We start from the raw sequence: 24,677 nt of genomic DNA, 5'->3' as shown, positions 1-24,677 counted from the left end.
TGCGTGGACTGTTCCAAACTTGAAGAATTGCTTTAACCTCCAGGAACTTATGTACCTCTGTAAAATGGGCAGGAAAAAGATAAAATGAGGATATCTATGTAAAGTACCTTAGAGCACACAGCCTGGCCTATAGTCGTGGTACTAAATAATGATAATTTCCTTTGTGCAATTACAAATAACAATTACTAGTTTTTAAACTTCTCTATGTGACCCTGTTTCTCTGTTATATTTCTGGCTGGCTTACAATCAATTATTTTTTTTTCCTTCTGTGAGCCAATTACTCTATAGGAAAATAGTTTCATTATTTTACCTTGAAGGAAATATTAATTATTGAATATACCTTAATTGATTCATAAGTTTCCAGATGAAGTAGAGACTTCTCAATTTTTCTGAAGGGATGATTCCACCCAAATAACAGAAACAAAACCTGACTTCATTTTGATAACACAAATGTAACCATATAATTATCTCACAGGAGAAGACAAACCCTTTGAAATATTCATGTGTTCATTTATTGACTTATTCACTCATTCATTCATGTGAGTACCCAATAAACATCTGCTGGGTGTTGCGTATGTGTTAGGCCCTGGCGAAAACATTGGCTGTTGGAAGAATTTTATGGAGAAGATACATTTTGGGAGAAAAATCAAAAAAGGCAAATTGACAACAACACCTGCTTTATTTTAGTCGATTGCATCTGTTGTTAAAAAGAAACCGAAATGAATCTACTTAGGGCAGCTCTAAGGGGACTGGATGAAAACAGAAATTAAGGAGTTTTATTTTAGTCTCGTTGGCCAAGTAGAGTTGAAAATGGCGGCAGCACAGACACCGCCCCTCCCCCACCTGCCCTGCAAATGACTCTTCACCTGATCCCCTTCCCACCCAGTGCATGTTGAGAAGTTGGTGGGACTCCACCCCCCCACCCCCCTGAACTGTGTGCAGTTTATACATTTTCTGGGCTTCACAGCCGACATCAGGCTTTCAAATTGACATCTTTCTGGAAGGGGGCTGGTGAACTGCTGGGAATCTAAGCCACTGACTTAAACAGACCCCCCCCTTTTTTTCTGGTGCTGGGGATGAACCCAGGTCCTCACACATGCTAGGTAAGTGCTCTACCACTGAGCCACATCCCCAGCCCCAGGCCCTCTCATTTTAGAGCACTGTAGACCCTTGTTATCTGCTGTTCCAGTTTCTGTGGTTTCAATTATCTATGGACTCAGTTGTCCACAGTCAAGCATAGTCAATACAGCACAATAAGGTGTTTTGAGAGAGAGAGAGAGAGAGAGAGAGAGAGGCCACATTCATGTAATTTTTATTACAGTATATTGTTTTAAATATTCTACTTAATTAGTTATTCTTTTTAATCTCGTGTGTGCCTGATTTATAAATTATAGGTCTGTTTGGGTAGGGGGAAAAACATAGTATACACAGGGTTTCATACTATCTGCAATTTCAGGCATCCTTTGGAGGGGTCTTAGGATATATTTTTCTTGGATTAGAGGAGACTAATATATTCAACAGAGTAACCTGCCGCCCACAGAATGCTTTTTGGGTTATGAAGTAGTTTACTAATTAGTTATTAGCAATTAATATAAATCCATAAAAATGTATGGCTGATTTTATGATTAATGGCATGAGGTATTAATAATAACCAATGGCATTAGTAATGACTAATCATATAATTGATCAGTAACAGAAAAATCTTTCAAGTACCTTTCAATGCAGTTTGGATATTAATGATATTTTAAAATTTCACAAATAGCAATGACCCTATAATGAGTGAGTATTGCTTGGGCAGAAGTGTCGCAGTCTGGCTGGGCACAATTCACAAGCCACTTGGCACCACAGGAGCTCTTCAGGAATTCCCTCAGAGCCCAACTGCCACTACTGGCTTCCCTCGAGCCTCTCAACCCCCTCTCCTCCCGCTCTTGAGGCCGATTGGCTGGGTTGTGTGGGCGGAGCCAAAAGAGTCCCCCAATGAGCAGCTCCGTGGTCTGAAAGGGCGGGGGAAAGAGCCCAATGAGCATCACCGCATCACCAATCAACTGGCAGCTGGAAGTTTGCTGGGGCTGCTGTGGGCCAATCAGCTGGAAGTTTGCTGGGGCCACTTCGGCTGTGGCTCTCAACACAGAAGGCTCTGCCTTGTATATAGACTGCTCTGGGCTGCAGGTAGCTCTCCCGTGTCTACCCACATTTGGCCCAAGGTAACTACCTGGAGGTAATTAGTGCATATTGACTGAACTAGGCAGAACCGCACTCTGGCTCTCTCCTTGCTCCTATGGGGTAAAGCCCTCTGGAATTTAGACCAGAGCGAAATTCTGTAGAGCTTTTGTTGCTTGAGTTAAAAGAGTGGAATTCAGATGCCTTCAATGGCCCATGTGCTCTTGCCCTGGGCCTCGCTTGGTGAGTCACTTCTCTTTCCTATGCGCCTGCTTCTGGCCCCACTTTGGTGCACCTGAGGCCCCTCTGGGGACACTTGACAAGATGTCATGTCTGGAGGCTGCAGCGTCCGAGTTCCTGGGTCTGATGTAGGTGGCCCGGGTGTCTCTGTTGCTACCTTTCCCTTCTTGTTTCGTGTTACACAAACAGAAACAAAACGAACAAAATTGATTGGTGTAAGGTCACAGGTCTAGCCCATGAGAGACCAGACGAGACTGAAAAGAAATGAGACTACAGCCTAAGGCAATTAAAAAGGGTTCTGTTAGAAATTGACCGTAATAACCCCATGTGACGATTCTTTTAGAATGGTGTCTGGCATATCACCTTGAACATGGGGTTTAAAAACCAAGCTGTAAATGCTTCGTAGCTAGTGGCTTTGCTTTGGATTTATTTATTTATTAATTTTGTATCACACATGCCTAACGCAGTATGCATAATACAGAGACCAGTGCAGGCAGAGGCACAGGAAAAGGCTCTCAACTGGAGCTCAGGAAGTCCTTTTGGGAAGATCGGAAGGGGAAGGTCTGTTGACACCAACTGGCCCATGGAATATTAGTTCTTGTTCATTCCCATCTGCGGTATCCAGGAGTGGAGAGGGGTGTTATCAGAGAGCTTGGACCTTAGTTAATACCAAGAATCACTGGGGCAATTAGTTAGGTCCTCCCCAGGCCTGGCTTTGAATGCCAGGAGGACTCAGATGAGAGAGCTGCAGGGCTGCCTTCTGTGTGTCCCTTCTGGAATTCTAGAATACCTGCATGCTCCTGGTATCACCCTTGCTCACTTGCCACAGAGGTGTCACATGGGAACTTGTGAAACTGCCTCAAAATCCAGGGGGAGCTAGGCACTAAGTCCCTGCCCCTTTGGGGAGAGGGCTATGGCGTGCTCTGTGCATCTCACTGGGCTCTTGCTCTCCGCCTCTGATGTTTAATTCAGCATCCTTAAACTGACACCTGAATGCTAGACAAGTCTTCTAAAACCTCCCTTTTGCTGGGCACAGTGGCACACGCCTGTAATCCCATCAATGGAGGAGGCCGAGGCAGGAGGATTGCAAGTTCAAAGCCAGCCTCAGCAGATTAGTGAGGCACTTAGCAACTCAGTGAGACCCTGCCTCTAAATAAAATATAAAAAGGAGCTGGGGATGTGGCTCAGTAGTTAAGCACCCCTGCTTCAATCCCCAGTACCAACCAACCAACCAACAAACAAATGAATAAATAAAAATAAAATAAAACCTCCCTTTTCAGCGTGCCCTCACTGAGGTATCCACAGTGGGCCCTAATTGCCAAAAATCCAAGCTTTTCATCTGGGTAGTCAAATCCCTTATCTTCTGTTCCTCCTGTTTAGACTGTTTGTTCCTTTATTCCAATTTAATTTTTCATCATGAAATATTTTACACAGAAAATACAGATTGAGTATGCTGTACCTTGGAACCAGAACTATTTCAGATTTTTTTTTATATATTCTGGAATGTTTACATATGCATAATGAGCTATCTTAGGGCTGAGACTCAAGTCTAAACATGAAATTCATTTATGTTTCAGTTGTACCTTATACACATAGCCTAAAGGTAGTTTTATATGTGGTTTTTAGTGCACCTGCATTTGGACTGCAGCCTATAACACGAGGGCAGGTGTCAATTTCCTCTCTGGTGTCCTGTGAGGGCTCAGAGTTTCAGATTGGGGAACATTTCTGATTTGGGGTTTTTGGATCAGAATGCTCAACCTCAATTATGAATGCTCAAGTACCCACCACTCAGTTTAAGAAAAAGAAAAAAAAAAGGAAGTTATAGCTGAAGCACTTCCTGTGCTTTGCAGATGGTGGAGAACAAATCTGGGGGCAGCAACAAAACAGTTTGGCAAAGTGCTTAAGAGCAAGGGTTTGGGAGTTAGGTAGACCCAGGTGGAATTCTGGCTCTGCATTTCCTTGCTGGGCAAATTCGGGGAAATCACACAAACTCTCAGAGCCCGAATTTCTTCATCTATAGAATGGAGATGGTAAGATGTGTACCCAGGTACCTCCCAGAGTTGTGAAGATTTGGTGGAAGAGTAAGGAAAGCATTTTGTCCAGTGCCGAGCATATGGGGAATGCCCAGCAAGTGGTCATCATGGTCACGGTGGCAGCAGCTGGACTGTGATCATTTTGGACTTGGTGCAGTTATAGAAATGGAAACCAGGGGTGTCGTTTCCCTGCCCACTCCAGGGGCAAGACGGAGGCTGAGGGTAGATGTACCTTCCTTGGTGGGCGTTGTGGGCGGTTGATGCGGTGCTTGATGATTTCAGGTGCTTGCCCTGGCTGTGAAGCAGCTGTTCCCAGAGTTTGAGTTTATGTGGCTGGTGGATGAGGCCAAGAAGAACCTGCCTTTGGAGCTGGATTTCCTCAACGAAGGAAGGAATGCTGAGAAAGTGGCTCAAATGCTAAAGCAGTTTGACTTCTTAAAGGTAAGAGGGACGGGGCGGTAGGGCCCATGCTTCCTGTGCGAGAGGGCAGGGGGTGGGGGATTGATTCCTGCTCTGAATTTCCCCCTTATAGAATGTGAGTTGAGACATTTTCTTCCCGAGTTTTCTGACTGAGGATGAATGATTTGCCACTGGAGATACATATTAAAGCTCTCGGAGGCAGTTTCCAAAGAAATACCTAGCGTGAGTGCTGACCTGTCAGTCCACGGAACAGATGTTTATTGCATAACCTGCGATCACAAGACACTGAACACTACTCAGGGGCCTGTGCGCCATGGTCTTGACCTCCATGGTGTGGGGTGATGATGTTGATGGCCATAACAATGATGATGGCCAACACTACGGTCCCCTGGCCCTCTCCCAGATGCATGTACATTACATTAGCATTTACTCCTGTGATATACAGTGAGTTCCGCTGTCACACGGCCTGTGTTCCTGGAAATCACCATGCTGGGTAAATCCACACCACAGAAGGCGCAGGGCTTATGGGGGAAATGCGCATAGGGGGCAGCACTCAAAAACTTCATCAGCCACATAGAGAGGGAAGGGGGATAGGAACTCATAAGGAGAGCAGCACAGTCTTATGCATTTTAAATGGCTAAGAAATACCGAAGACCATAATCCACGGGGCACCTTGCCTTGATCTGCCTGTGGAAATGGGCTTCAGCAGGCTGCTGCTTGTGAACCGACGTGAGGTGCAGAAAGGTCATCGGATGTGGGACAGGAAGTTGTAACAGTGGGTGCAGGTGACTCACCGCACACGTGAGATTTGAGGTGCATGTGCGTTTCACGTACTCCCCGGTGGCATCGTGCACTGGGCGCAGCTCCTTGTGCATAGCCTGGTTAGCAGGTGACGGTGTGTGTCATCATCAGGCCACTCTCCAATGTGTCAGCTGCACTGGGACAGATTTGTGTTTCCAAAACAAGGTTGACAGCAGAACTACCCTGTGGGATAGAAGACGCTTGATGCGGGAAGCAGTATCAGATGGTGCAGAGCCATGGCTGAAAGTGTCCCTGGGGCTGCTCTCAAGTGCCCTGAAGATGTGGTCTCTGAGGACTCCTGATGTCCCCACAGGGCACACGGGTTGGCATGAGCGAGATGCATGCCAGCACAGCTGTTATTCCAAAGGTTTTGACCCCTCTGTGGGGCTCATCATTCAGGCACCATGGGGGTCCCTTTACTGGGATGGTACAGGGCTGAGACTTCCTGGTAGTCTTCACGGGGAGCTGGAACTCTGGAAGCCATGGGTCCAGTTCTCTTGACTCAGGAGGCTGGAGATTGTGGGCGTGGTCAGAGAGTCCTCAGCAACCCCTTGTGCTGCTTCCAGCCAAGTGGCCGACCTCCTGGGTTGGGGGCGTCGCAGGTCCCTGCGTGGCCAAGGCTCTGCTGTTCTTGGCTCTGGTGTTCATGTGGCTTTTGGACATCAAGAGGAATTTTCCACTCCCGCTGTCCAGATTAGAGAGGACGTGTCTCTACCAACCCCCTGACCATCCAGACGCTCAGGTCAGGGAAGAAGAGCTGTTTCCATCTAATGGAGAACAAACGTAGGAATGTGTTGTGATAGGAAGGATTGTGTCCTGATAGTCCTTTCTTTGTTTTGGTGGATTCCCAAGAGGAAGTACTAAGTCCACCCAGGATCAAGAGCTCAGAGGGCGTCTGGAAGTGCTCACCAGACCGGGGTGGGGGTGTGTGTGTGGGGGTGATACTGATGGAATGACCCTCCTGTGTCATGCACTGTTGCGGGTCCTGACGGTGAATCCTCCCACCAGCCACTGTCCCATCTCACCCATGACAGACCTCCAGTAGAGGAGCTTGAGCTACCACCTGGATTTTTTGGTTCCATGTCTGGTGCTCATCTCGGGGTTCTGTGTTGCCATTCCCCCCGGCAGGGGTGCCCCTCAGAGCCAGAACTCTGAGCCAGACAAACAACCATCTCCTCCACCGTTTCCATGGAAACAGGAAAATGGTCCCCTGGCTGGGGCCCACTCGCAACTGCTAGACCAAGACTTGTACAGATAGTAATAACACAAATTTTTGAAACGAGGATGCCAGACCGGGAAATAATTAATGCACCGAGGTGACCTGCCGCTGCCAGAACTTGCACACCATTCCTGAGACCGTGGTGGACCGAAGGCTCTCAGAGTCATCAATTCTGCCTAAACACATCACAAGTGGGAAGTGGATTTTGTGCTGCGAAGCCAGCTCGGCTCTTAAAGCTGGAGATGGATTGCCTCTGCTCGCTGGCACCCCGTCACCACATCTGTGCGTAATTAAGCCTCCGCAAAGAGCCTACCTCTCCGCGCGTCTTCCGGAGCTTCTGCGGGGCTTAATGACCTCAGCCCCTGCTAGGAATCTGGGAGCCTCAGATGGGCCCTGAATGCAGATCTGGTGTCAGGGGGACTGGAGGAAGGGGAGGGGCAGCCAGGCCCAAGGGTCAAGGTCAGGGCCTGGTGGGTCTGGAGTGAGAGGGTGTGTGCTGCAGAAAGTGGGCGGGGCAAGCAGTGAGGTTTGTGACTGGACTCAGTGACCACTGGGGACCAGGCAGGAAGGGGAAAGCCTTCTAACTGCAGGGCTTGGGAAGGGACAGGAAGGGCGTGTCTGCATGTGCAGAGGTGGGGAGGGGACCGGGCCCACTGATGGCAGGGCCACTCCATGATTTCTCACCTTAAGGACCCTGGGACTCTCCAGAGGCCGGTGAACTCTGAGAGGGTGTGCACACTTTTGGAGGAGCATGATGGCTTCCTAGACCCAGAGATGAACAACTCCTGATGTGTAAGGTGGGACACTTAGCATTTTTTACAGGCATGTGCCACGGTAGACACTTTCACAGAGGAGGCGCCATTCCTAACCCTATTTCATCCCTGGGGAAACTGAGGCCCAGAGAGGTAGAATCATTTGCCCAAGGTTGCACAGCTGCCAGCGGAAGCAGAAGCAGTCTTTAAATGGAGGCAGCCTGGCCGCGAGCCCGAATGTCAGGCCACTCTTTTGTTCTGCCTTGGGGACACTTTGTGGGAAAGATCTGAATGACCGGGAACTGCCTGTGGCATTGACTCAGCCCTGGTATGAATGAGAGCCCAAGTGAACCGCTGTGTGGTGTCATGGGGCAGCTGACATTTGTCCTGAGGTTGCTCTGTGGCTGGTCCCACTTTGAGCACCAGCGCTCTGCTCGGCTGAGTAGGGAGTGGGGGTGTTGCTTCTGCTGGAGCTGTCACCGCCGTTTTGCTGGTGGGAAGGCTGGCACCCAGAGAAGCGATAAAACACACCCCGAGTCTCGCAGCTTGCAGGAGGCAGAGCGGGGCTCAGCCCAGCCGTCTGGATCCAGGTCTGACTCTGCTCACCGGCTCCGGTTATGGGAAACCGTGATCCTGGTGACAGGTGCTGGTCCAGAGGAGCCAAAGCATGGGAACAGGGTAGGAGCACAAGGTCAGGCCAGAGAGTGGGGCTGAGGCCCGCCCAGGGTCTGGGGTAGAAATTTCCATAACCTGCTCTTTTCTTGGGGTCAGGATTGGCCTCAGTGTGGGACCTGGTGGAGCCCACAGGTGGGGCCCCTGCTCTGTGGCTGGGAGAGAGTCCTTGGCCCCAGGGTCCCGGAAGCTCTGATCACCCACTTTGATGGCAGAGGCCGAGGCAGGGACTGGTGAGATCTGGCTGTCAGGCGTAGTGACCGCAGGCCCTTCTGCCCACATGGAGATTCGGGGACAAGTCCCCTTCCTAGCTGGCTGGGAGCAGTTTGGCATTTTGGAGGCGTTTTTATCTTATGTCCATCAGCGGAGCTCCTGGACCTCCTGGTGGAACCCCTTCTTCTCCCAGGTTCCATATTCCAGATTTTAGACATGAGCAGACGAAGCCAGGGGCACGTGGACAGGTCATGTGGAGGGAGTGAGGAGTAGGAGGGGAAACTTCAGCACGCCCACGCCTTGGATTGACAAACCCAGGGGACCTGCCGCCTGCTGCTCTTTCCACTGCGGTCATCTCCGGGCAGCCCTTCAGGTTGCCCCGGGAGGCCCTGCTGGGGTCTCCTGTCCCCAGAGCCCCAGGGCCCACTGGCCAAGCTTAGGTCTCCAGACAGTGGGGAGAAACTTATCCCGGAGGAACGGCCCTTTCATATGGAAGCCACAAACAAAACCACAGCAAACGCTACTCATTTTTAAGTCACTTTTTGAGAAGTGCTAAATCTAAATGTTAAGCTCCAAGTAGCAGAGAGGCACAGACTGCCCTGCTGGCCCAGGGTTCCCAAACGGCAAAACCCACAGGGAAGTGGCGGAGCTGGAGATGGCACCTCGATTTCAGTGGGAGCTGCGGTTCCGACCAGCTGCACTGTGTGCGCCCATCACCGAGATGGACGGCTGGCACCTTGCCAGCAAGGGAGAAGGGGGACAGTCAGTGACCCGCAGAGATCAGCAGCTCAGGGACAGGAAGCAGGTCGGAGGTGGAGGGCCACTCTCTCCTGCTCGATGAGCTTGGGTGGCTCTTATTCTCCAAACTCTTTGAATTGGCTGCCCTGGTTGTTTTTAGTGGTCAGAGGGAGCAAGGCCACCAAAACCGTGGGGCAGCATAGCAGTTAGGAATCTCCCTGGCCCGCGTGGTACTGATGGGGTCACCCACTCGTGACACTGTGGAAGCCCTTGGTGCATGGTGGCCTCTTGCCTACTCCTGGGGAAATCTGTTCCCCTTTGGGCTTTTAGGTGTTCTCAGAGTCAGAAAGGGTTGGAGATACACTCTTAGAGAGCTAAAGGCACCATTAGCAGTGTCTTCAACAAAAGAAATATGTTTTCCTCCCATATCAAGAAGGCGTGCCGCCATTGCCTGCTCATATTGTTTTAGTATTGTGACAGTGTCCGGGCTGGCATCTCAAGATTTTCTTGGATTTTTTATTTTATTTTATTTTTCTCTCATGATTGCAAGATGGCTGTTGCAGCTCCAGGAATTGCACTTACTTCCAGGGCAGGCAAAGAAGGGGATGAGTAATGTCATACAAACATCCCTTTTTTTTTTCTGGACCAAAAAAAAATTAAGAAAATAAAAACCTTCCCCAAATTCCCAAGCCAACTTCCAGTTGGTGTGATATGCCAGAACAGTGTCACATGACCAGACCTATTATGAGGCAGGAAGGGTAAGTGTTGAGTTTTCATCTCTGGGAAGAGGAAGGTTGGAAATAGGTGATGGGTTCAGGCCCACCATTGTCTGCCACAGGGCTCTGTCGGAAACTGGCACATGGAACAACATATATCACCTGGTGTAAGTTCATTCATTCTTTCAATACAAGTAGCACATTAATTTACCTGGTGAAAATGCTGAGATGACCTAGGATCATGGGGGGGACCCTAGCTGGGCCTGGCAGGGTGCTGGGGAGGGGGAAATTTTTTTTGGGGGGGGTACTAGGGATTGAACTCAGGGACACTTGACTACTGAGCCACACCCCTAGCACTATTTTATATTTTATTTAGAGACAGAGTCTCACTGAGTTGCTTGGTGCCTCTCTTTTGCTGAGGCTGGCTGTGAACTCGTGATCCTCCTGCCTCAGCCTCCCAAGCCTTTAACATTGACGTGCCGCTGTGAGCATTTCCTGTATTTCTCTCCCAAGTCAAAATTTTGGTTTGGGCTTTTAACTGGAGGACACTGAGGAAAGCCATCTATTCTGAGGCCCCCAAACAGGAGGGGTCTCTGCCCGCCTGAGGACCAGGGCCACCCGCCTCCTCTCCTAGATTCCGCTCTTCTGCCTGGGAAGTAGCATCTGGCTCTGTCCCTGTGTCCTCTGCGCGACTCCCAGCCTCCCCTGACGCCCTGGCCTTCCCTTTCCTGTTCCAGGTCCCCCGGATCTTCTGGGAGCTGTCCACCAAGCGGGTCCTCCTGATGGAGTTCGTGGAGGGCGGGCAGGTCAACGACCGCGACTACATGGAGCGGAACCGGATCGACGTCAACGAGGTGAGGTCCAGGGGCGGGGCTTGGCGGGGCGGCCTGGCGAGTCTGGGAAGTCCCATGTGGCAGGAGGCTCCCCCAGGCCCTCGGCCCAAGCCGCTTTGCTGGTGGGACACGGGGATGTGCTGGGCCTGCTGCAGCCGTTGCCCATCTTTCTCACCATTTAGCCCCACAAGCCAAAAATAATGGAGTAAAATCAATGCGACGTGGCCCTCCTGCCTCTGTGGGGCCTGATGACGATCTTGTCCCTTCTGCCTCCCCACCTTCTGCCGAGGACTTCAGCCACCAACTGCAAATGCTTTCCAGAGCCAGGGGGATGGTGGCCCTGAGTCCCCACTCTGTGCCCTGATCTCAGGGACAGCCAGCTAGTGGGCAGGGCCTGTCCCCCGTGTTCTGCTTCCTGGTCACCTGGGGTCCCTCTACGGGAGGGGGCCATGCTCTTTCAACAGCATTCATCCTCTTCCTAGTTCCTGCAGGTGCTGGTGTGGGGGTTCAGAGGGGACCAGACCCAGTCCCCAGAGCCTCACGTGGGAGCCGGACACCAGCCAAGCCCTCACGGCCCTCCCTCAGGGAGCAGGGGGGCTGTGAGCAGGACGCTGGGAGCCTAAGGGTTGCAGTTGGGGGACGAAGCTGGGCGGGGAGCAGGTGGTGAAGGGCTTGAGGGTGGCTCTGGAGGTCCTGGGGAGTCACTGAAGGGTTTTGGCCTGGAGACTCAAGTGCGGGGACACCGTCTACCTCATCGCTGGGTGGGAGGAAAGAGGGGAATGGACCAGACCCAATCAGGCCAATGGTCTTCTCCATTCACCCCCCACCGGGCAACACAGGAAGAAGAGCATGTGGTCCCAGTGGTGACATGGCCCAGAGGAGAAAGCCACACTTGGCTCAGCAGATGAGCCAGGGAGATGGCAGGGAGTGTGGGGTTGCCCAGGCCTCCCGGTGGCTTTGCAGCCTTGATAGGTGGGGGCTGGGATGGAACGTGCCTTCAAGGAGGGGCTGTGAGGACTGCGTGAGTTCCGCAGGGACACCTGAGCACGGACCTGGCGTTAGCACCCAGGAGGGAAGCCACCTCTCCTCGCCCTGCTTTACCTCCTTCTACCCTTAGCGTCTGAGGAATGCCCGCCCCCCAGTGTAGGCACCCTGGTCATCAACAACCTGTATGTGCCAGGCAGGCGGCACAGGATCTGGTCTCCTTACAGGTGTGTTGTCAGGTGCGTGTTATGAACCTCTTTGATGAGGGAGAAGTCTGATATTCAGAGAGGTTCAACACCTTGCCCCACATCCCACAGCTAGCAGGGGCAGAACAGGATTGGGACCCAGGCATACAGACTCCAGAGTCCTGGCTCCCTTCCCTTCTCCGTCCCCCTCCCAGAGATCTCTGTTGGGCTGCAGGGGAGCCTGGAGCCTCCCGGGTGGAGGCCACCTTGGTGACTGCACAGGGAACTGGACAACTGGCCAGGCTTTGCCCCTGGCCCTAAGCTCTGAGCAGCCCACGGCTCTGTCTCATAGTGTCCCATTGTCTGCGCTGAGCTCCAGGAGGTGCTGTGAGGCCGTAGGAGCTGAGATGCAAGTGGGGCCTGGCGCAGGGCCTGGGGCATGGTGTGAGCGCCCAGGTGGCAGCTGGACCACGGCTGCTGTTTCCCTTGTCCTGGGCCCTACTGTGTCTTCCTCTACCCCCTTTCCTACTAGCTGCCACCTAGCTGCTCTCCACGTGGTGGACTGCGGGTGGGTGACAGCTTCCATTTTGCAGGTGAAGTGTCAGAGACCCAGAGGGGAAGGTGACTTACCCAAGGTCACAGATCTCCTCCTCACACTTCGCACACCCAGCAAGCTTTTGGAGATAAAGGTGTCCACCATTTCTAGCTCCCTGGAAGCGCCCTCCTGATCCGTCCCAGTCACACCCTCACCCCCTCCAAAGCTGCCGCTGCAGTGACCTCTGTCACTGTGGCTGCTTTCACCTCCTGAACTTCATGTCAGTGGCATCACGCAGTTTTGGGGTCTGGCCTCTTGGTCACCAGTCAGGTGGGAACCTTCTCTGAGTTCTCTCTTCTGTCCTGCTGACCTCTGGCTCTGTCTTCACAACACGGCCCTGCCCTGGGGCCCTGGGGTTTGGTGGCTGGGAGGCTCTTTGATGCGCTGAGATGATGTCCTCAAATACTTCCCTCCTCAGAAGCCTTGGGCCGGGCAGTGGGTGTGGGCCAGGTGCTCTGCAAGCTGTCCCTGACACCAGGGTGGTAGGAGCAGCCCAGGGACAGGCTTCACTCTGCAAAAACGAATCTATCGTGCATCTCACCAGCCAGCAGGGAAGGCCCGGGCCTCGCAGGGTGGAAGGCTCTAGGTGCCTTGAAGTTTCAAGTGGGCCTCTGGACGCGCGGATGCCAGTCCTGGGGTGACCACCCTCCAGAGGACGCCCTGGCTGTGTTCCTGGGGAAGGAAGTGCAAGGGACAGATAGAAGTGGCAGGGTGCAAAAATCCTACTCCAGATCCTGGGGTCGTGGCGTCCTGGCTGCTGTAAACTGGTGCCTGTGCTGGAAGGTGGTTCTGGAAGGGACCCCTCTCGATGGCCCCAGAGCCTGCACCCACTGGTTGAGTCAGCCCCACTGCAGTCGGCACCCCTGTGAGGACCTGAACCCTGGGCTGACTAGCCGGTCCCGATGGACTCGGGGACGCACCAGGTTGGGAGGCCAAAGACATAGGTTCAAGCTCCAGCCCTACCAGTGGCTGGCTGTGTGGACGTGGGCAAGTCACCTGTCCTCTCTGGTCCTCAGGGATCGCTGTCCTTTCCTTTCTGTTTTAATAGGGGGGTCTCACTGTGTCACCCAGCCTGGTCTTGAACTCATGATCCTCCTGCCTCTGGAGTGGCTGGGGTCGTCAGTTTTCTTACTGAGGGTGTTTGACTAGCTGGATTCCAACCAAGGGTCCCTTCTACTTGAACATTTTACCCAACAGGGATTCTTCAGCTCTGGGGGTGCTGACAGGGGTTCAGGAGCCATCTCTTTCAGAATCACCTGAGAGCATACTTAGCCATGCTGACTCCTGGGCACCTCCCCAGCCTTGTGAATCAGGATCTGCTGGGCAGGTGGCAAAAGGGGGCACGATCTGCATTTAACAGACCCTCTGTGTGGTTCAGACCCTCACTGCAGCTCAGGACCCCACCCGGCAGGAAGCCAGAGGCTCCTGCCCCAAGCTCCGCTTCCTACCTCCAGGCGGGAGACGGCCCACCCAGGGTACTCACCTGCTGGGGAGTAGGGCCCTGGGAGCCAGCAGCCTGCATGGCCCTCATTTGTTTGTGTCTCTGCCCAGAAGCAGATATCACGGAGGGCCCGACCCGGTGATCATATTTGCCAGTCACTTAGAGAGCTGGCGACAGCCACTGTCATTGATCTCATTAAAAGTAAAGGGCGTGCGGAGCCCGTTTTGCAGGCTGGATGGAGCCTACTCGAGCCCCAGAAGGACTATTGATTGCGGAACCTTTATCGAAGGTTAATTGGATTTCAGTGAATGTGTGTTTAAGACCCTGCCTGGGCCGAGGCCCAATTTAATTGGCATGAAATTAGCCAAGAGAAAGGTGACAGAGCCGGGAACAGAGGGGCAGCAGGGACGGAGGATGGGCCCGGTGGGCAGACGCTGGCGGGAGGGGGCTGTCCCTGGGGTTTGGGAGCTGGCTGGGAAGGAGGTCCAGGGGCTCCTTGCTGTCACCATGGTCTCGGACTCACTCCCCTGTTCTCAGGATGGCACTCCTGTGTGTTGGGTGCCCCTGAGCGGCTGTCTGTTCCCCTCTGTCAGGGATGGAAGGGGACCTGGGGACTTAGCTGAGATGTTTAGTCATTTAACTAATCCTTCTCCAGAACCCCAAAGCCCCATGTTCAGAATTGCTGGGGGACCCGAGCCTCCCCGGGGCTCTGAGGTGGTGAACGTGGAGTGTCCCGTGGCCAGCTTGGGGGGCCATGCCTTCTGGCTGGCTGAGTCCTCCCAAGGTGGCTGGCCACCCCTGAGGCCAACGCAGCTTGGCTCATCTCATCTCTTTGGCTCTTCTTGGTCCTTCCACTTTTTATGTGGGAATGGGATTTCACCCTCGTTTTCCTTTAGTCATCTTAGAGGGGTTGGCGAGGGCCTGGGGTAATGGCTTGGGTTCACTCCGCCACGTTTAACCAGAAACCCTGCTGCTGCTTTCTTCCCATAGTTTTTTTTTTTCTTTCTTTCTTTTAGTTCGATGGACCTTTGTTTTATTTATTTACTTACGTGTGCTGCTGAGGATCGAACCCAGGGCCTCACACATGCCAGACAAGCGCTCTACCGCTGAGCCACCACCCCAGCCCCCTCCCATAGTTTTAAAGTCCATTCCATGTCCCTCTTGGAGCAGTGAAGGTTTCGGCGCATGTCTTATTAAGCACCTACTATGTGCAGCTGCCCATCGGTGCTATAATAGAGGTGTGGACAGAGTGTGGCAGAGCAGGGGGGCTTCACAGAGGTGCTGGGTAGGAAGCAGAGAGGGTTTCAGAGTCAGGACATCCGGGGTTGCGTCTGGCTCTGCCATTCCTCGGCCAGGTGCCCTGGGGTGGCTCACTTGTAGTCTGAGCCTGCTCATCTTCACAGTTGAAGGGATAACGACACTTCTCGACACTGCTGTGTGAACTTTGCAAGCCGTGAGGCTCTATTTTGAAAGTCATCTGTAATTCACAATGCATGAGGGTCCCGTTCACAGAGGCAAGTTCTCCTCCAGAATCTCCTTTGCTCCTTCCCTGTTCACCAGCCTCTGGAATCTGCAGGTATGTGGACCTGGAGTGGAGCATGAGGCCTCTGGTGCCCCCTCCAAAAGCCACGCCAGGGTTCCTGCCTCTGATCCCCACAGTGAATGGGAGGATCACGTTCCAGCTCAGCTCACTCCCAGCTGCTGGGCCTTCCTGGCCCTCTGGTACCTGCAGATGCACGAACACCCTGTCTACTGACCCTGTCTGCTGACGTCACTAGAAAGGCGACACCTTCTGTCACCCTCTCCCCATCACTTCTTGGAAGTGTATGGAACTAGAGGGGCCCGGGTGCTCAAGGTGGGCTCCTGAAGTTTTCTCTCTTCCCAGCAGAGGGGTCAGGAGAAGTCACTGACACCTGGAGTCGACCTTCCTGGACTCTGCCACTTGTTAGCCGTGTCCCCTGGGGGAAACTACCCTTTTGCAGGTGGGATTTAGAGAGGGACCCAGAGGGTTGTCTGATGGCTGAAGCGCCAGGCTCTCGGTGTGTGGCCGAGCCCTGCGTCCATGCTGGGAGCCCCGGGAACTGGCGTTGGCATTTCAACCCTCCGTGGCGCTCCTAGCACAGTGTCTACCAAAGAGTTGGGGCAACAGGTAGGGAAGAGCCCCTTCCCCATTTTCCGATTGACCCAGGCCAGGTGGAAGGATGTGAAGCTCTTTCTTTGGAGTGAGGGTTGCCCAAGGCAGGAGAGGCCAGGTGCCCGCAGCTTTCTGACCCTTTTCCTGTGGTGTCCAGTAGCCGTGGCCGCTGGGACCCACTTCCCGCTGTCTGGGTGACCTGAGTGTCTCTGGCTGGAGACCCAAGCAGGCTTTCTTGGCCTGTGGCAGCTGCCCATGCCCTGGCTCTCCAGAGAAAGGCCTGACCCAGAGGAATTTTTGCAAAGGTGCCTAGAAGTGCCACAGTCCGAGCCACTTCCTCAGTTGCTGTGACTAGCCTGGCACCTCTGCCTCCCTCCTCATGACGTCTCCCAACACTGCATGTGGCCAGGTGGCTTCCAGCACCTTTGTGTTTGGAGCTTTTGCAGTGATCTGGTCTGTGACTAGAGGCCTGGGCAGAACTGGGGGACGGGCAGGGAAAGTCTGAATGATGAACCCCATTACCCTTGACATTGGGCGGCTTGTGTGATTGCTCACACCCTGCAGCACCAACCTGCGGCTTCTCTCCGAGATCTTGGCCTTGCTTCTGAGACGCCCCCCAGGAACATAAATAGACTTTCCCTTGGGGGTGGGAATAAATTAATTCATGCAATTATAAAATAATTAAAGTATTTTCAGCCAATTCAAGTTTTGAGGAAAATCCAAAAATAACTCCTTGATTTAAATATTATTTACTAAATTAATTCTTTACTCAGCCTTTTTTTAGAGTCCCGGTTTCCCCTCCTTCCCCACTGTGAGAGCATAAAGGCGTTGCATAATTACTGAAATCACTTGTGAGTGGCAGCCTTTTTGCAAGGAACAATTGAAAGACTTCCTGGTGACTTTTTTCCTACGTGGCGCTGTACGGTGTGGTTGTAGTCGCCACCTGTCCAGGATTGCCCAGGAAGATTCTTTTCTCCTCATGGTTCACCTTTACTGGACGGCTGCGGGGAGGACCTTCAGCAATCTTCGGGACTGAGTGGAGAGGCCAGATAGCCTGACCATGGAGCACCTGTTATATGGCATCCGGTCACCAGGGTCTGGATCCCAGCATCACAAACTGTTGAGAAAGTGACCAAGTGCTTTCTTTTCTTTTTTTTTTCTTTTTTTTTAGTACTGGGAATTGAAACTGCTGAGCCTCATCCCAGACCTTTTTAAAAATATTTTATTAGAGATAGGGTCTCATGGAGTTGCCGTGAGTTCTGATCCTCCGGCCTCAGCCTCCCAAGCCGATAGAATTTCAGGTGTGCACCGCTACATTCGGCTTTTTTTTTTTAAAATTTTTAGTGTTTTCATTAAGTGTCATAATTATACATAACAGTGGGTTCATTGTGACAAACGCACATAACCTTGTTTGTTCCAACTCATTCCCTGATACCTCCCCTGCCCCTCCTTCCTCCTCTCACCTCCCTCCTTGGTCCCGTTCCTTCTGATTTTTTCCTTGGGTGCCTTGCGATCACACCTGTGAGGTCATGGTGGTGTGTTCCTACATGCAGACAGCATAAGTCACCTCGCCTCTTCCTCTTTTTTGTTTCACTTCATTGGTTTCCCGGGGACAGGGCTGGAGTGCTGGCTTGGTCCACATTAAGTACCTGGCACAGCCTGAGACCTGCCACCGTGCTGGAAGGGTGTTGCTCTCTGTCCTTAGGTGCCGCCGTCCTGGGGCCAAGGCCTTATTAGGGACTCCATCATCTGTTCTTAGGCGGAGCCTTGGCTGAAGTCCATGGGAGCGGTGGGAGGGAGGGCAGCTGTCCAGGAAGGGCTTCAGGTTTCCCCTGGGGCCCTCAGTGCCTCTGGGAGTCGGAGGGTGCCGGTTGCTCTTCTCTGGAGAAATGGATTCCCCCAAAGACTATATAGCACAACTTTAAAACGATGTTAAGAAAAATCAACCCAGACTGAGAGCGAGCTGAGGCCCAGAGAGTGTGGTGTGGCCTTTTCAAAGTCATTCTTGGGCCTCGTTCAGCCAGCCCCTTGAGGATTTTTTAACATCCAGGGACATGTACTTTTGTTTGACTTTGTTATTGACAGTTCATTAAGGGCTCAGACTGTGGTCGTCCATCACTGTATAGACCTTATCCAGGAGACATGCAAATAATTTCTGTCCAGTAGAAAAGATAACCCCAAAGGTTGGTTTTTTAATGCCCCATAGGACAATAACCAGTTTGTATTTCATCCAGGAATCTTAATCTCTTGCTCCTGTTGAAATCCCCTTAGTTACCCGCTTCCTCAAAATTCTTTTTGAACCGACTGTACCATCTCTCAGGCTCCCTTATTAATGACTCTTCCAATCTTTGATGCATGTTCATTGTCTGTTTGTCTGAGCTGTGTTTTTAACTTCACAGTTACCCTTTGACCGTGATACTGGGTATTTTTTCCAAGTTTAAAATAAGAAGCTACAGCACTAAAAACACCCCCTGCCCAGCCACATTTGACCTTGAATCTCAAGGTCACTCTTTAAGGAAGTAGAGCAGATGGCCTAAGTCCCACTGAACTGCTAAGAGAACTTAGACCCAGACTGAGAAGGGAGGTGACTCCTGCCCCAGGCCACCCACGCCCCAAGTGGCAGAACCAAGATGGCTCCAGGGTCCAGCTGTTGGCTTAGGCTAGTCCCTGCCCCTTTCTGCCTTTCACATCTGTCTGTCCTTGGTGACGTCTGGTTAAAATGACCACCACCAGTGGACCCGCATAGGGGAAGACACCAAGGAGGCAGCTGGATGGGTGTATTGATATGGGCAGGGCCGCTCTGGGGGCTGCGCTTGTGTGTCTGAGGTAGTGCAATGGCAGTGTCCCCTTATCCAGCAGCCGCGGTGGCCCAGTCCTCGTGGACAGCCCCCCCCCCTCCCCACAGCCCCAGGGGCCATCTTTCAGTGTAGTAATAAGGGGCCCAGAGCGATTAGCAATATTTTAGAAGGCTTAAGGGATATCATACATCTCCTAGTGACAGGTCTGCCCAGACTAAATGAAATGTCATTTCTCTGCTTTTTGGCTGAAATTCCGTCAGCTCAGTCTGGTGGCGCTGCTTATCTTGGACCGATCGGGGCCCCGATTGGACCTTTCTATGCGTCCTTGACAAATAAAAATGAATGATTACTTAATAAATGCAGTCGGTTTGGCAGATACAGTGTGGCTTCTGGAAGCCTGGCGGCAGAAGCTCCAAGCAGCCCAACAATAGGGGTTCTTGGTGGCACAGAGATGGGGACGTGCTGACTGAGGTCCTTCTCCTGGGAAACAGAGAATGGTGGCCCTGGGACCCCTGGCATCTCAGCCTGTCTGGGAACCTGACCTAAGGCAGAGTTCTGCTGGTGTGAATGGACACCAGGTCCTAGGGTGTCCCTTGCTCCCAAGGAAAAGGCCAGCCGGAGAGCTGGCGTGGCAATAGGGCAGGGTCTTGAACATCTTCCTCTCTTCAAAGGTGTCATGAAACCAGGTCCACCTGCCTCCAGGAGCGCTCTGAGGCACCAGTAGCAGCAATCACAGAGGCAACTGGGAGAGGTCGCTAGGTCACAGGCGCTGTGACATCTCCTTTGCCTCCAGATAGCACTATTGCTATTTCCATTTTACTGAAGCTGAGCGTATCAGCAACTTGTTGAAGATCCCAGAGCTCAGTTGAGAAGTGCAGAAGTAGGTGTGGGCCACACAGGAGGTGTGGGCTTTCTAGAAGGCGGTGGGATTGAGTCCTGGCTCTGCTCTTGTCAGCTGTGGCCGTGGCTGAGTGAACCTCCCTGTCTCATTCTGATTCTAGCCCCATCCCCTGGGGCTCTGAATAAGGACGTTGGCTATGTTGGCTATTGTTCCTAAAGTACGGATTTTTCTTGATCTTTTTCTTGATCGGTTAATGTAGTGCTCCTTGTAATTGATTGGGTTTCAGAGGAGATTAATGAGGTGAGGATAAGCATTCAAGGTGGGAACCACAGCATCTCAGAAAGCCACGAAGAGGTGAGGGTCTCGCTTACTTTGGACGCAGGGCCTTAGAGTCAGTCACATGTTTGGTGCTGTTATAAGCAAGTGCGTACATAACAGAGCCAGTTTATGGTATGCAAATGATGCCTCCATATAATAAAGCTGTTTAACAAAACAGAGCCCCTCCCTGCTGTCTTGGAGTTTAGGATGGTGGGCTATGTGGTCATTAATCAAATAATCACACAGATAATTGCTGGTACCATGAAACTAAATCACAGCAACCTAGGAGTATATGGCAAGAGAACCTCTTCTAGCCTGGGAGGTTAGGAAAGGTTTCCCCAGGGAGGCAAAGCTGACCTAGGTGGGCAGGGAGAGAAAGCCTGAACCTGATGATGGGGTGGTGGCAGGAATGCTTCTGGAAGTGGTAATAGCTTGTGCAAAAGCCCTGGGGTAGAAAAGCACAGGGATAAGTGGAGAAAGGAAGCGTGGATGGGACTGCGGTGTTGACGTGGTGCAAGGTGAGACCGTGGAGGGAGGCTGGACCTGGTGGTGCAGGACTTTGTAGGTTGAGGAAAGAACCTATTCCTGTGCTCCCCACTCATGAGCCCTCGCTCCTCTTCTCTAGTTGGGATATGTTTGTTGATGACCATGGGGTCCATCTGAGGCTGAGTGGAATGCCAAGGGCAGCTGGTGTCCTGGGGTGCCAGCTCTCTGCTGGAGCAAGTCTTTCTCCCCTGGAAACCTGTCCACAAGACATCTCGGGGCCCGGGTCTGACTCTATTCAGCAACCATTCCCTAGCTGCAAAGAGGCTTTTAGCTTTAATAAAAACGGGAGTAGAGATAAGAGCCTGCCTCTGCAGGGAGAGCACCAGTGACAGGATGATTTAAATGGCCTCTCCAGTGTCATTTCTTCTGTGCAGACATCATAAATCAGATTAGCACTGGGGAGGGAGGGCAGCGGGGAGAGGCCTGGACACTGGGTCTGTCTGGGACCGGCCCAGCACCAATGGGGCAGCCCCCAAATGGGGTGCCGAGTCATCTGTTCCTGATCCTCGGCCCCCAGCCCTGTTCTTTGGCAAAGGGACGGTGGGTGGGCGAGCTCTCCCAGCCCAGCTTCTCACCCCTTCTCAGCTTTGGGGAGGGAAGCAAGAGGGGCTGATGAGGGAGCAGGAGGGTGGCGGGCCATGTGGGGGTGGAGCATGACAGCCCTGGACAAAGTAGAAGCAGCCCCTCTCCTCCATGACCATACTTGGAAATCACCTTGGGGACTTTAAGAAAAACACTGGTGCTCAATACCATGCCGGTACCGTCCACAGCATTTCTGAGCTCCAGGTGGCTCTAATGGGTGGAGGAGTGAAGTAGGATTGGATCAGAGTGTGGCTGTGTCTTCAATGCAAGAACCAGACCGTCTCAAATCATGACCTCCCGCACCTCCACTCAGGCCTACCCAGTCCTTTGGGTCTCTCTTCAAATGAGCAGATTGAGGGACCAGAGCGGAGCTCCCTGAGATGGGCGAGAAGGGAGCCGGACTCCCACGTGCCTCCCTTCCCTTTCAGATCTCCTGCCACCTGGGCAAGATGTACAGCGAGATGATCTTTGTCAACGGCTTCGTGCACTGCGATCCCCACCCGGGCAACGTGCTGGTGCGGAAGCATCCGGACACCGGCAAGGCAGAGGTCATCCTGCTGGACCACGGTCTCTACCAGGTGGGAGAAGCCTTCCCACCCAGCTGCCTGGGGCCAGAGCTGGCTGACATTCCCCATCAGTCACAGAACTGGGAAGCGGAGAGTCAAGGTAGCAGGGTGGGGGGCCTCCCTCCCCCAGGAACCGTTATTTTATGCACTGTCCTGAGAGCTCTGTGAGGTCCGTCACACCTCCTCTACAGAGGGTCGTGAGGAGTAGGTAGAAAGGTGCTTGTGCCTGTGACTCTGTCTCCAGGGGACTGCAGGCCCCGGCAGGCCTGGGCAGTGAACTGCCAGGTGCAGGAGCCAGGGCTTCTGGGGAAGGGTAGCTCCACCTTCAGCCCCAGGGAGGGTGGAAGATGTGGTGGAAAGGGCGGCGCGGAGCTGACGGAGCTGGTGGTGCAGACTTCACTCTCTAAGATCAGGAGAGTGCTACTCTCATCCAGAATTAAGGGAACCCCCAGCATCAGGTCAGAGAGGACATTTCCCCAGGCAGATGTGACCTAGACAATGAGGACTTGGTTCTCCCCGTAACAAGAAGCCTGGAAGGGGATGCGTCTAGGTGAACCGTGGGCTTCTGCTTGGGAAGTTCACTGCCCGTCTGGGTCTCCAGGCCTGGATTGATTCCTTGGGGATGGTCCTGGGGAGTTTCTGCAGTGGTCTTCTATCCCAGTGGCCCCCGGGGCCCTGATGCTGCATCCCAGAATCTTGGCTTCCTCTGAAAGGCTTCATGAAGTAGGGTCCATCATGTTAAGTTAGCCTTGGTCACGAGGAGTCCCGAAATTAATGACGGCCCCGACACAAGAGAAGTTTGATTGCAGTTTTGGAAGCAGCAGAGTCAACAGGGTGCTGCAGGGGAGAGGACTCAGAGTACATGCATGGGAAAGTTCTGGAGACATAGAGCTTCTGCCGAATCCCCACAGTCAGGCGGAGGACCACATCTAGCTTCAAAGGAGGTTGGGAAACTAGCTTGTCCCAGAGAAGAAGAGGAGAGGATAGGTTTTGGCGGGGGATTAGCAATCTCTGCCACTCCCGAGTGATTCTAAGTGTTGCCAAATACAGGTTGAGCCTGCCTAATGTGAAATCCAAAGTGCTTTCAAACTCCAAGCTTTTCAAGTGCCATGACACTGAGTAGAAAATTCCATGCCATGAGACCTTTGTTTCATGCACAAAATTACTAAGCATGTTTTATAAAATTGCCTTTAGGCTTATGTGTATAAAGTACATGTGAAACATAAAGGAATTTTCAGTTTGGATTTGGGTCTCTTCCCCAAGATACTATGTCTATGCAAGTATTCCAAAATCTGGAAGCATCCAAAAATCGAAAATACTTCCCGGCCCAAGCATTTCAGATACGGGATAGTCAACTTAGAGGAGCTTTAAAAACTTGGGCCTTCAAGGATGGCCGGACTTCAGGGGAGAAGCAGGCCTCATGGGGAGCCATGGCAAGCACCAGCCAGGGGGTTAGGACTTTGGTGGGGAGAGGAGACTCAGGTCCCACCACCACTGTCCCCCCACAGGTGCTCACGGAGGAGTTCCGCCTGGACTACTGTCACCTGTGGCAGTCTCTGATCTGGATGGACATGGAGGGGGTGAAGAAGTACAGCCAGCGCCTGGGGGCCGGGGATCTCTACCCCTTGTTTGCCTGCATGCTGACAGCCCGGTCCTGGGACTCGGTCAATAGGGGCATCAGCCAAGCGCCAGTCACTTCCTCCGAGGTAGGTGGCCCCTCCTGGCCCTCCTTCCTCCCCTTCTAAGCCAGGGTCTTGGGGAGGAAGACCCCGGGAGCTTGTGTATATGTCGGGAGGAGAATGAGCTAGATGAGAAGCAGGAGGGGGAAGAGACAGTGTCCCTGTATGGAGGAGGGTCGGGGGAAGACATCTCACTGCCTACCGCCCCAGGCCTTATCAGCTTGGAGGAGAAACAAGGTCATGTGGCTGCAATACCCACACTCTTGTGCTTTAGCTTTGACTGGCTCACATGAGATTTTTAGGCTTCCTCCAACTTCTCCCCCAAGACTCTGGGCCTCCTTGGGGACTGTCTCCTTCCTAAGTCTCTTCTGCTGTCCTTGTCCTTCCAGGCTGCATGGTCGGGAGGGCCCTTTGCTTTCCCGTGTGATACTCAAGCGGCCCTGCTCACCCTGTTGACCTGCAGACTCTTTTTTTCTTGTTTTCTTTATCCATTGCTTTCTCCATGGGCCTAGACAGGGTCACATGGGTCTGACTCGGAGACAGATCCTGGGAACACCTTCTCCCCACTCTCCTGCCCACCTCTGCCCCCTGGCAGCTCTCCAGGGAAGGAGGCCTCTTCTTCTCTCCTGGCATTGACTTCTGTCTGTCCCTTCTGTAAGTTTCCAGGCCCATCCGTGCTGGCCTGTATCTCGGTGATGGACAGATTTGAACTCCAGCTGAGGCCTCTGCTCACTGCAGGGGACAGGGTACCAATCATGATGTCAGAAAGCCTGGGCTTAGGTTCTGGCACCTCCTTTTCCTGATGTCATGACCTGGGGTGTTCTTGTCACCCCTTTGAGCCTCAGGGGCCCCCCCCTGCAAGCTGCTTTGTGGTAGGTAGGTGGCTTTAGGATTGGCTGGATCCAGAGTCGCAGATGATATCTCCAAGCGTCCATCTCTTCATCTCTTGGCTGCACTTTCCTCCAAGTTGACATCATTCTCCAGCAAGTTGGTGGCAAAGATGACCACCTGCTCTTCTGTGCCCCATAGTCCATCTCAGAAGAGAGACAGTCTCCTTTTGTAAAACAGGGACAGTAGGACTGATGATTCTGATTTACTAATCATGCATGTAGGGCGCCTACCAACAGTTCCTGAAGTTCATTCATCCAACAAGCATTTGTTTTTGCCGGATCCTGGGCTCGGCACTGAGGAGGCTGTGACCTACGGGCAGA

General features: G+C 52.6%; 1 protein-coding gene across 2 annotated transcripts in view; it reads left to right on the top strand.

Annotated features, from left to right (window-relative positions):
• Adck1 (aarF domain containing kinase 1) overlaps positions 1-24,677 on the top strand; it is a 120,162-nt gene that overhangs the window by 88,980 nt on the left and 6,505 nt on the right. For both annotated transcript variants that reach the window (XM_026401301.2, XM_077799619.1), the window contains exons 6-9: positions 4,716-4,874; positions 10,702-10,818; positions 21,650-21,799; positions 23,296-23,493. In XM_026401301.2, coding sequence (XP_026257086.1) covers positions 4,716-4,874; positions 10,702-10,818; positions 21,650-21,799; positions 23,296-23,493 — 624 coding nt within the window. The remainder of the gene's footprint in view (positions 1-4,715; positions 4,875-10,701; positions 10,819-21,649; positions 21,800-23,295; positions 23,494-24,677) is intronic.

The sequence above is a fragment of the Urocitellus parryii genome, chromosome 6, assembly GCF_045843805.1.
Source record: "Urocitellus parryii isolate mUroPar1 chromosome 6, mUroPar1.hap1, whole genome shotgun sequence".
Classification (NCBI taxonomy): domain Eukaryota; kingdom Metazoa; phylum Chordata; class Mammalia; order Rodentia; family Sciuridae; genus Urocitellus; species Urocitellus parryii.
Note: the sequence above shows the minus strand (reverse complement) of the source record. Positions and strands in the feature narration are given on the sequence as shown.